At 33.8% G+C, this 11,805-nt stretch overlaps 2 protein-coding genes across 2 annotated transcripts; one reads left to right on the forward strand and one right to left on the reverse strand.

The window, feature by feature from the left end:
• Nucleotides 1-221: 221 nt before the first annotated feature.
• Nucleotides 222-2,949, forward strand: LOC107864240 (protein PROTON GRADIENT REGULATION 5, chloroplastic). Its single transcript, XM_016710570.2, has 2 exons — nt 222-749; nt 2,687-2,949. Exons 1-2 carry the CDS (start codon nt 495-497, stop codon nt 2,789-2,791), a joined length of 360 nt encoding a protein of 119 aa, XP_016566056.2. The 5' UTR covers nt 222-494; the 3' UTR covers nt 2,792-2,949.
• Nucleotides 2,950-4,220: 1,271 nt separating this feature from the next.
• Nucleotides 4,221-7,840, reverse strand: LOC107853558 (eukaryotic translation initiation factor). Its single transcript, NM_001324702.1, has 5 exons — nt 7,638-7,840; nt 6,594-6,762; nt 6,349-6,474; nt 4,372-4,434; nt 4,221-4,268 (listed from the first exon to the last, which is right to left on the reverse strand). The coding sequence occupies exons 1-5, from the start codon at nt 7,838-7,840 to the stop codon at nt 4,221-4,223; spliced, it is 609 nt and encodes a 202-aa protein (NP_001311631.1).
• Between the last annotated feature and the right edge of the window lie 3,965 nt (nt 7,841-11,805).

Raw genomic sequence — 11,805 nt, forward strand, 5'->3', positions numbered from 1 at the left:
CTAACTCCGCTACTATCTAAAGGTCACGAATTCAAACCGTTGAAGCAATATGTAAGACTTGTATTAAAGTAGAATTTCTACATCACACTCCTCATAGTTGTTGCTCTTTTCCCGAACCTACTAACGTAAGATGCTTTGTCCATAGAACTTTTTTTCTTTTAGAAAAAATAAAACATGGGGACCATAAATAAAAGAAGAATCTTACCCTTATTATTCAAGTAAGATGGAAAAATCAAATCCAACAAAAAAATAATAATCAAAAAAGCCAACAAGTATAATTGTGTGGCTCTAAATTTGCCTCTTCACTACCACTCAATATAAACCAAACTAAGGCTACAAAATTTACAACAACTCCTCATCTTCATAAACCACACACACACATAAAAAAAATCTTATAACATAATATTGTTGAACCCCTTAGCTCCATTATCACTTCAACATTCAAGAATATTATTCAAAAAAAAAAAAAGTTGTGATTATTATTTTTTTGTTCAATGGCAATAACAACTTCAATTGCAACAACATCATTTTCTTCCTGTGTTAGTGGTGAAGATTATGGTATGTTAACTAGGAAAGTGCAACCATTGGTGAATGCTGGAATGGGAAAGGCAGTGAGATCAAGGCCAATGATGGGGAATGTTAATGCAGGCAAAGGAATATTTGCACCAATTGTTGTTGTCACTAGGAATATTGTTGGCAAGAAAAGGTTTAATCAACTTAGGGGTAAAGCTATTGCTTTACACTCTCAGGTAATTTACTATCATTTACTAGCTAGTACTACTATTTTATCGTCTATCGGAAGCAGACTCTCTATTTCTTCGAACGTAGTGGTATAGACCGAGTATATTTTACCCTCTCCAGACCCCCATTAGGTGGGAACACATTGAATATGTTGTTGTTGTACTACTACTATTTTATCGAGTACCTGCTATTATCAATCACCACAAATGACGGATAACTTTGTATGTTCATTGAATGTTGATAGGCAGAAATTACCTAATTTCGCTGAAATTTGAACACTAGTGTTTCTATTGTTTTTCGATAACTTCATTGACCGTTAACCAAAATGATACTAGATAATTTTGCATGTTCAACAATTATAACGGGCAGAAATTACCTAATGTTTTTATCTTCGCTGAAATTTGAACACTAGTGTTTCTATTGTTTTTCGATAACTTCATTGATCATTAACCAACATGATACTAGATAATTCTGCGTGCTCAACAAGCATAACGGACAGAAATCATCTAATGTTTTTTTTTGGTTGAAACTTTAATATTGATCTTCTAGTGTACAAACTATTGCTATTTGTTTATGTTTTTGCTATTAGTTGTAGAATTTGGGCGGATTTATTTGTTTATTTTTGGATTAGTCTTTTTTTTTAAAGTAATAATGTTATTGAATACTGTAACCAAGTTCTAATTGGGAGATAAAGTCAGCAGAAATATCAGAGTTGTTTGATAAAAAATGATGAAATATAAATTAATTTCAAGATTTAAACACAACTTCTTGTGATGTTCAAATTGAGAATTAAATATAAAATCTTAGTATGTGTGCGCTGATTATGTATTTATGGTAAGATTTGAGATGTTGTATATCCAAAAAATTAATATTTTGTATTAGTTTGAGTGAATTTAGAAAAAGGGTTCAAAACAAAGTATGGCTTAGTTGTATTTCCAATTCAAACTTGTTTTGGTATAAGATTTGTACTAAAAAAAGAAATACAATTTCTAAAGGATTTTATAGAGAACAATTTGTGGAATGTTTCTCAAGTTAAACGGGGTAGTCCATTTTAGTCACCAAAAGGATATGATCAATTAAGAGGTCACAATTTGAAAGATAATCTAACCAGCAATAGCAGTGGCGGACCAGGATTTAGGAGATTTAAGGGTCGTGGGTGCATGGGAGATTCGAGCATGTATATTGATGGCTGAAGCTTTAAGGTTCTACTTGAAAATTAAAGTATTCAACTATCTTTTTGGTTTAATGGGCGCTTTTTCAAGCCTTATATCAATTTTTATACATTTTTTATTTAATTATACCTGATCTGCCTCGAATTTAACGGGTGTTGAAAATCCCCCAAAAAGGTCATAGGTCCGCCCCTGACCAAAAGTTGTGGAGTACCCCTTCCTGTATCCCTAACTAGAGGTCGGACATTCGGCCCTTTTAATGGAAGCGCCTTTGGTGCGAATACTACTAAAAATATTGGTATTTTTTCATTGAAATTTTCGACTAAAAAAATGTTCAATGGTTATTTCCACAGATATTTTGATTGAATCTGTCAGAAAAGAAAAAATAATAGTATTTTCACATGAAGTAATCAGGAAGTTTCTCAATATCCCAATGAGAATCTGTTTTCCACCATGCGTCTTTTCAATTAGCTCGTTTCATTGGAAAATCATGTTTTATTGCACAGATTTTCATTGATTCAATTGTAAGAAAAGAACAAAATAATAGTGTTTTCACATGAAGAAATCAGGAAGCTTCTCAGTGTTCCAATGAGAATCTATTTTCCACCATGCTTCTTCTCAGTGAGCTGGTTTGGTGGGAAAATCATGTTTTATAACACAAATTTTCATTGATTTTCGGGGAGAAAACCCTCTATTTCTAATAATGGAACTGGCGCGAATCCAAATTAATCGAGATGAGAAACCAAAGTTAATGTTGATGGTGTTTGTTTGTTTAGGTAATCACAGAGTTTTGCAAGTCAATAGGAGCAGATCAGAAGCAAAGGCAAGGATTGATCAGATTGGCAAAGAAGAATGGTGAAAGACTTGGATTTCTAGCTTGATGGTTCACATAAATACCATTTGCCAAATGGTAAAATGTGTAATGATCAAATAGCTTATAGCCTTTTGTGTAATTGAAACAAATCAATCAGATACAACTTAATTATCTGTAATATTCAAAACATACATATATATATATATATATATGCTTTGTAGTCTAGGTAATGTTTTAATTTCTTGAAGATTTCATTTTTGAATCCTTCTGAGAGGCTGTAGAAGCCTATTAAGATTTTGAACTTCGAATTATAATGTAGAAGAGAAATCTAATTTCAAAGACGTAAAAGTAATAACATATATCTTTCTTCTCGTATGTGTTAGCTTTTAATGAACAAAATTATCAGATGCTTATGTTAGTAGAAGTTAACAGATATTCGATAAAATAGCGCATAAATTGGAGTTATCACCAAGAAGAAGTAACTAACACATTTTTGGACTTATAAAACTATGCTCAATTTCTCATGTGGATACTCCAAAAAAAAAAAAAAAAAGACCATATGTGGCAGCAAGCATTGGAGTTGTGACTACTTTATTGTATGAAAATTGCTTCAAATCTTTGCTTTGTTGACTTCGAATTTTGTAGCATGAGAAGTTCTTCAAGTCTTTGCTAGGGAGCAACATAGAAGTAATTTTAGCCAGTTCACTTTCAAGATAAAATTGATTTTTGATAGAAGTACAAAACCAGATCCTTGTGATCCAATCTTTTTCCGAATCCTACTCATAGCACATTATAATAGCATAACGTGTCAGACCTATATATTTTACAATTTCAACATGTTAAATCTTTATGAACCAATCCTTTCTCAAACCCTACACATAGCCATAGGGACCTGCCCTTTTAGCCTAATGTGTCGAACCTGCCCTTTTTAAAATTTAACGTGTTAGATCTTTGTAACATGATCCTCTCTCAAACCCTACACATAACAATAGCCTACTGTGTCTGACCTGTCCTTTTATTTTACAATTTTAATGTGTTAGATCATTACGATCCAACCCTATCTCGAACTCTATACATATACAATTTTAACGTGATAGGAATGTTCCGCTAGTACCATTTACAATGAGAATGAAGTTTCCTATTACCAAATTCCTCCAAAATTCTATTTATACCCTCAACTAAAGAGGCTCATTTTGCTACAAACATTTTCCCAGATGTTTTTCAAACTGGCCTACTAAAACCAGTATTTTCATCTTTTCAATATGACAAATTTTTTGACATTAATTACTGGATCAATCGACTGGGTTTTTTTGGAGAGGAGAGTCTAATCGAGAAATGGAGCAACTCCACATGATAAATAACAAACAGCCGAAGAAAATCTTTAGTACAATACATCCAAGCATACATCAGTCAAAATAAATTGCAGACAAGCGCAAAACTGTGCTACAAGTATTGCTGGAACTTGGGGAGGGGTCAATCCCACACGATAAAGAAATTCACACGGTGTATCGGCTCTTAGCTGACCTCTCCCTTTTAGAATCATCCTGCAATGACCAAAAAGAAATGTTGATCAAGAAGAACGAAAATCAAGAGGAAAGATGAAAGACTACTGAATTTGCAAGAACGGTAAGTGGAAAAGGGAGTTACATGGAAACTATAGGATATCTTTTCGGTATCAATGATCTCCTTCCACTTCCTACCAATGCCCATCTACAACATAAAACAAACCAGTTATATATAATTTGAAAAAACATGGAACATCAAGCATAGCATCACGCCAGAAGGTTCAAAGTGTTTCAGACTGAAGACTCGCGTCTGCAGACATGTTACAAGGCCAAAAACAGGCAAACATACGCGGTTACAGAACAATACAACAACGGCATCATCTGCTAAAGAAGACTGAAAAAAAGCTAGTCAAGCAATGTAACCGAATTTTAATGCACAACTTGTGTATTGCAACGCTGAAAGATGAACATGTACATGGGCTAACAAAATTGAGAATGAGGAAGTATAACATAGGAAAAAACATACAAATGATACCATCTTGGGTTTAGCATCAATAGACTATTTTGATACATCAAGAGAATAATTTAGGAAAAGTTGATGTATAGCAAACTATCACAGCATTTTGGCAACTAAGCAATCAGAACACTCCCTCAGTTTACTATCATCAGATGGTAACTCTCTTTCACCACATTCCTACAGATATTTCATATTAGTCCTGAATTGCTCCTCCACAAAGGTTTGCTGATTTCTAAAAACATGCGGCTGTTGAGTTATATAGTTCTCACATGGTCATGGTTGGACGCCCAAGTGGTTTTATGAAGGAAATGAGCTACTCCACTCAGTGCTTTGATATTGGGAAATCCACCAATGACCTTAAAAGTTTTAGGTTGAACGCTGAAATTTCTTTAACATGGTCTCAAAAGAATCCTACCTTTGGCAGAACTCATATCTCACTCTTGTAAGTTGGAAGGTGTTGTGTTATACAGTTGTCCCACAAAGGAAATAAGGGCTTCTCTTGTAAGTTGGAAGGTGTTGTGTTATATAGTTGTACCACACAGGAAATAAGGGCTTTACAAAGGAGTTGGAAGGCGTTGTGTTCCCACACAGGAAATAAGGGCTTTACAAAGGAGTTCTCAAACATCTTTGGCTGTCTCATCCACGGCTCTAAGGTTTTTGGGTTGGACGCACAACTTATTCATATCACTTCCACAATCCTCTGTACTTCGACTTGATGATTTATAAAGATTCTTTATTGATTGGTAAATGATGCCACCAACCTACCACAATGTGCATCCTAGAAAGAATTAACCCCCCAAAAAAGGATACAGATTACCATTCGAAATCCCAATCCAACCACCAAAAAAAATCACAACCCCGTAAACCTAAAAAGGTGCTTGTCAGATTATCAATTCATTAGGTAGAAAGCCTGTTAAAAGTCTAATGAATATTCTAGAATTGATGACAAAGCGCAACCTTTCCAGATAGCACATTGTCATACTTATTATTGATGGGAAAATTGAAAGTAAGGGTGGAGACTAGGGGTTTGATGAGTCCACTTGCTGACACAATAAAACCATAAAATAAGCACATTCATATGTTATAGATGATGAGCAACTGATAAGTATGGAACTTCAAGGAACCACTTTTGCAACCTACACAACCTTCAGACCACCTTACGCACTATAGAACATCACCGCACAAGAAGTTAAGATTTCAAGACAAATTTTAAGGGGTCTTCAGAAGAGTTCAAAGCAGAAGTTAATGAAGGAGATCTAGATGCATATGGTCCATGGAACAGTGAAAAGGATAAGATACAGGCCCACATGCTTTGATCAGAATCCCTAATGCAAAAATGGAAACCCGAGACAGACCTAGAGCAAATGCCACAGAGAAAGGTTGTCATATCAGCATTAAGGAAAAATATAAACACAGTACAAGAGCATATATCAATTGAAAATGAAGGAGGAGGGTCATCACATTGCTGCAAATGCATCCGTTTCTAGTATTCTGGTATATCCTTTTTAAATGATATTTCATATCATATTTCGGAAACAGTGAAACAATAATACATATTGCAGTTTTTGAGCTACTTAACACCAAGAGAATTCGAAAACTAACCTGAGCTGCTTCATTGGTAGCAGTCTTAGTCCACAAGGAAAGTTTATCCTGACTCCTACGCACGCTAGCAACCACTCCACATATATCTTCTGAATCATCAAATTGCTCACCAACCAATGCCATCAGCTGTCCAAAAGAAGCCCATGCAGCAAACAGTATATGAGCATCTTTAGCAAGAATACTAAGCTTTCCATGACACACTAACTACTGAAAAAAAATCAAACAAAAAGGAATGAACTTATTACAGTCTCAAGCCACATAGTCTCAAGATTAGCTTTTCTGCTGCTCGTAACAGTCCACTTGCCACCATTAGCGCACTCAGGATCTTCCCATTTGGGCTCAATCCCAGCTTTGAACAAATGAAAATCCGCATTAACAGTCAACTTGCTGGGCTTGAATATCTGATCATATAAACTGCAAAGAAGTCGATCCAACACTTCAATCCACACTTAAAAGTAGCATCTACCAACCTATTATTCTTTCTAAATCATAGCACATCATTAATCAATCATAATCAAGAATCAAGCCATACATATCGTACCAAAAAATCAATTACTAGGAATTATGAAATTTTAAGATAAGAAGTGCTACATATGATTAATATAACACTGCTTCACTGGAACGTGAGTTTAACATGTCAATTTCACTCGTAATTACAATAGGATAGTTAAAGAAATATCAGAATAATAATAAGGTATCTAAACAGTTAGGTTTATATAAAAATCATCACATAATTTAAATTGCTAAGTAATTTGATTTCTTAAAAATTGCGAAAGTTGCATAGAACAATATTGGTGATCAAACTTCATCGGAGATAATATTACTATGTAAAGGCGCAAACTTTAAAACAGGATGGAGAAAGCACAATTTCAACCTATAACACAACAGAAAATGTCCATAACATGCTCGCTTTTCTGAAGATCACATATACTCTTAGATCAACATAAATGTTGCAACATCAAAGCTATCTCATTTTTTTAATAACTGTCGCGTCCAGGCCAGCTTGCGCGCACCTCAGACTAACTGTATCCGCCAATGCTAGGACAGATGAGAATAAATCATCTGATTAAAAAAAAAACTCCACAAAAATAATTGATAGCGCACATTGAAAATCTAAATTTCCACATAAATTTCATTTCATTAGAACTATTCGTTCCTTTCACAAGTAAGGCACATGGATTTATAATTACAAGCCATCTATAGGGTTTCCAAAAATTTAATAGCAAACAAATCTAAATAAACACAGCATGAAGATTCTAGAAGATTCATTAATTGCATATTTCTGTTACCTCCAGAATTCTTCAACGGTATCGAAAGTATATGCTTTTTTAAGAGAACTTCCCCAAGCGGCGCCTTGTTTCGGCTTTGATTGATTATCGAACCAGAACGTCCACTTTCTCTCTAGCTTATGTGGCTGTTTCACCGCCGTTTCCGCCGCCGTGAACGGCGGAACCTCCGTCGTGTCTACCGGTGGTGGTGCTTCGGTGGCCATTGGGTTTGTTTTTGCGGCAAAAATCTCCTCTCCTTTTTTTTGTGTGTGGGGAATTTTGAGGATGGAGAGGCGCAATGGAATTTTGGGAAGGGGGAAGGTTATGGTGGTGGAGTTGGGTTATATACAGGCCCAATTTGATTGATTTTAATGGGCCTTGGGGTTATGAAAAGCCCATTTTGATGACAGAAAATGGGCCAATAATCCTCTTCTTTTTTGTAGCTTCAGAGTTGACATAATTAAGTTAAATTATAAAAATTAGTATAAATAACATAAATATCAATCCTTTTGAAAGTAGTTACACTCTCTCTTAATTTTTAAATTACTTTACTCTCTTCCTATTAATATACATAACATAGCCGACATATACATAACATTCTGTGTATATATTGTGATTTTCGTAATATGTTTAGGGAGTTGAGATTTTTGTAATATTAGAAACATAAGTTGTGTATTTTGTGTAATTTTTAGTAAAAATTATGACATAACATATTCGAGTAGGATGGATGAAATAAAGGTTCACATTCGATGTCTCGTGTGATTAGAATGTGCCACAAGATACAGAGATAAATTTCACCAAGTGATGATCAAATCAGATATATTCTATGTAGAGTACGGAGCCAAAATTTCAACTCATGGGGTTTAATATTTGAAGGAAACTTAGTCGAATGAAATTCAACACTTACTATGGATACATAAAAATAATTTTAATCATGTATAAATGATATATTTTTCTGTCAAAGGGGGTTCGAATGACCCCTTGCCAAATGGCTGACTTCGCCCCTAGTTCTATGAGGTGAAGTATTGGCCGATGAGAAGATGAAAGTAGCGAAAATGAGGATATTGAAATAAATGTATGAACATATGAAAAGAGAGAGAAGACTAGAAATAAAGATATTCAGGATAAGATTGAAATCACCTCTTGATGAACAATATGCAGGAAGAGATACTAAGATGATTTAAGCACGTGAGAGGAGGAGATGTATAAGTATTCTATTGACGAGCTATTAGAAGTTGAATATGGTGGTTAAACGGAGAGGTAGAGATAGGTCAAAGACGTATTGGAGAGATAATACATTTGTATCTTAGTCATAGGAGGATATTGAGGTCAAGGACAAGAGTAGATTATTAATAATTAGTCAAACGTTGCTAGTTTTTCCTATCAATATTGTTATTATTACTTTCCTATATTTTATCTTATTCTTTAATTTTATTACCTTTTATTTTCTTTGTTTAGATTACCAAATTATTTATTGTGGCTATTGTCCTCCTATAATTTCAATATAACATATTTAAAATTACAATATTAATACATATTATACATATTTGCAATTTATAATAACAAATTTCAAATTTATTTATTTTTTAAATTTCGTGACCAATTAAACCAAGAAAATTTTCATACAATTTACTATTTGTAATAAAACAAGAAAGAATAATGTGTTATAAAATAAGAAAGAATAAAGAAGAAGAGTAGAGAGAATAGAGAGAGTAATTATTATTTCTTCTCTTGAGGGATGAGAGATCGTATGATTGTCAATACAATGAACAAAACTCCTCTATTTATAGGGAAAATTTACTCCTAGTCTGAGTAAAAGACAGATGTTCAAATCATAATAGCTATCAAAGTTGATCTTGATAGATCTCGATAGACATTCACTATAATGTAAATACATTTATAACATTCCCCCTTGAATGTTTAATTGGTAGATAATGTGCCTCGTTAAAATCTTACTAGAAAAAACCCAGTAGAAAAAAAATCTAGTGAAGGAAAAAGAGTACACATCTCTAATAATACACATTTTGGCTGCCTCATTAAAAATCTTACAAGGAAAACCCAGTGAGACAAAACCTCGTAAGTAAAAAAGAGTACAACGCGTATTAACTCCCCCTAATGAGAACATCCTTGAGTCTTTGCATCCCGATTTTGTGCACCTTTTTCTTGAAAGCTGTAATTGGAGAAGACTTGGTGAATAAATCAGTCACACTGTCAGTAGAACGAATCGGTTGCACGTTAATATCATCATTCTTTTGTAGCTCATGTATGTAGAAAAGCTTTGGCAAAATATGCTTCGTTCTATCTCCATTTATGAATTCTCCCTTAAGATGTGCTATGTATGCTGAATTATCTCTGTATAAAATTGTGGGTAGATTTTCATATTTCACGCCATATTTTTCTCGAATGAGATGTATCATGGACCTTAACCTTACACATTCTCGGCTTGCTTCATGAATAGCTATTATCTCAACATGATTCGATGAAGTGGCTACGATAGACTGCTTTGTATATCTCCAAGATATGGCAGTATCCCCACATATGAACACATTGTCTGTTTGAGACAGAGATTTATGCGGGTTAGATGAGTACCCAATATCAGCATGACCAATAAGATCGGGACTGCAATCTTTAGAATAAAATAAACTCATGTATCTTATCCCATTTTGATGTCTCCTAGTAGGAGTAGAAATATACCTTGCTAACAAATTGAGCGAAAGACTATATTGGGTTTTGTAGTTTTTTACAAGATACATGAGTGCACCAATTGTACTAAGATATGGTACTTCATAACCAATTCAAATTGGTATATTTCTCATTTCAGCAAATAATCTTATTGCTTTTAAAAAACTCTCCAAGAGTTTCAATAATTTTCAAACTATAAGCTTATACAATACAAGGATTATCAATGAGTTTCCCAGAAACTTTTATATTTTGAATCCTTAAAGAAGTTTTCATACAAATTTTGTCAAAGTGACAATATTCAAGATTTTATGTGTGACTTCTTCAAGTGCCCGGACTGCAAATCAAATAAGTTTTCATTTATCAAGATGCATCCTTTCATGTCACTTGATAAATGTTTCTATGTCAGCATGCTTAAATTAACGTAGAATTAAGATCCTCGTAATCTTTCATAATATTGCGTTAATATTGTGTCAAAGATATTGATGATATATCATTTAGTATCGGTTCACAATGCGACATAAAATTTTGAGATCTCATCACTTCATTATTATCAGGTACACGAACCTCTCATAAGGTTTCGTGAAGTGGTATGTCGTAGGCTCTTCAAGAGCTCATTGCCTTCTTATTATGATTATTTGCTCCTTATTTTTCAAGGACTATTTCATTTGGAATCGATCAGTCTATCACGCTTCACGCATGCATAGACTTTGTCCTTTAGAAACACAAAATAAGAGCACTTGCGCTTAATATGAGATGCTTTCAGCATTTGACTTGAATTATCTTTTGGATGAGGATATGGTGATAATTCCTAACATATTTCATAGAGCTTATAATCTCCCCCTTATGTTAGGAAAACTAACATACATCCTGTACTTCTTTGAGGAATTCTTCTTTGAGGAATCCATCTTTGTGCATCATGGTATATTCATTAATCGTATACTGCACATCAAAACTATTAGATGGAATAGTTGGTTCATGACCTTGAACCAATTGAGGGGAAGAAATAATCATAATTTATAGGTCTAATGCATACAAGTGTTATTGTATGCAACATATCATATTTCAGACCAACACATGAAGCTTTGTTCTCATTAGCGATGATTTAGCTATTTATCGAAGGAATTCAATGCCAAACCATCATCATTAAGATAACTTTCTTGATTGCACAATCTGAAAATTATGTTCTTAACTCAATTTTATTAAGCAAATAACTTTATGAATGTCAAACTGCAAGTTGACAATGAATGTACATGTGATCATCTTATTGATGCATCTTTTCAACATATCACGTGATAGGTGAACAGACCCATATTCACCTTTTATATTTTTCAGATTTAAGGAATTCAATCCCAACATTAGTTGGTTCAACCAACTTATTATGAGAACAAGCGACATAAACAATTCTCGAAGAACCTTCTAGTTCTTCAATACATGTCTAATATTTAATATGCACATCTTCGAGATGTCACAATCGTTCATATCAATTTATGAACTTTTATTCTAGTAA

Source organism: Capsicum annuum, chromosome 3 (assembly GCF_002878395.1).
Source record: "Capsicum annuum cultivar UCD-10X-F1 chromosome 3, UCD10Xv1.1, whole genome shotgun sequence".
In the NCBI taxonomy this organism is placed as follows: domain Eukaryota; kingdom Viridiplantae; phylum Streptophyta; class Magnoliopsida; order Solanales; family Solanaceae; genus Capsicum; species Capsicum annuum.

What these genes read in the sequence shown, in the direction of transcription:
- LOC107864240 (XM_016710570.2), top strand. Translation starts at nt 495, where the DNA reads ATGGCAATAACAACTTCAATTGCAACAACATCATTTTCTTCCTGTGTT. An exon ending in CTATTGCTTTACACTCTCAG is followed by an intron (nt 750 to 2,686) that starts GTAATTTACTAT and finishes TTGTTTGTTTAG; the next exon opens with GTAATCACAGAGTTTTGCAA.
- LOC107853558 (NM_001324702.1), bottom strand. Translation starts at nt 7,840, where the DNA reads ATGGCCACCGAAGCACCACCACCGGTAGACACGACGGAGGTTCCGCCG. An exon ending in ACCGTTGAAGAATTCTGGAG is followed by an intron (nt 6,763 to 7,637) that starts GTAACAGAAATA and finishes ACTTCTTTGCAG; the next exon opens with TTTATATGATCAGATATTCA. An exon ending in CTACCAATGAAGCAGCTCAG is followed by an intron (nt 4,435 to 6,348) that starts GTTAGTTTTCGA and finishes TTTATGTTGTAG; the next exon opens with ATGGGCATTGGTAGGAAGTG.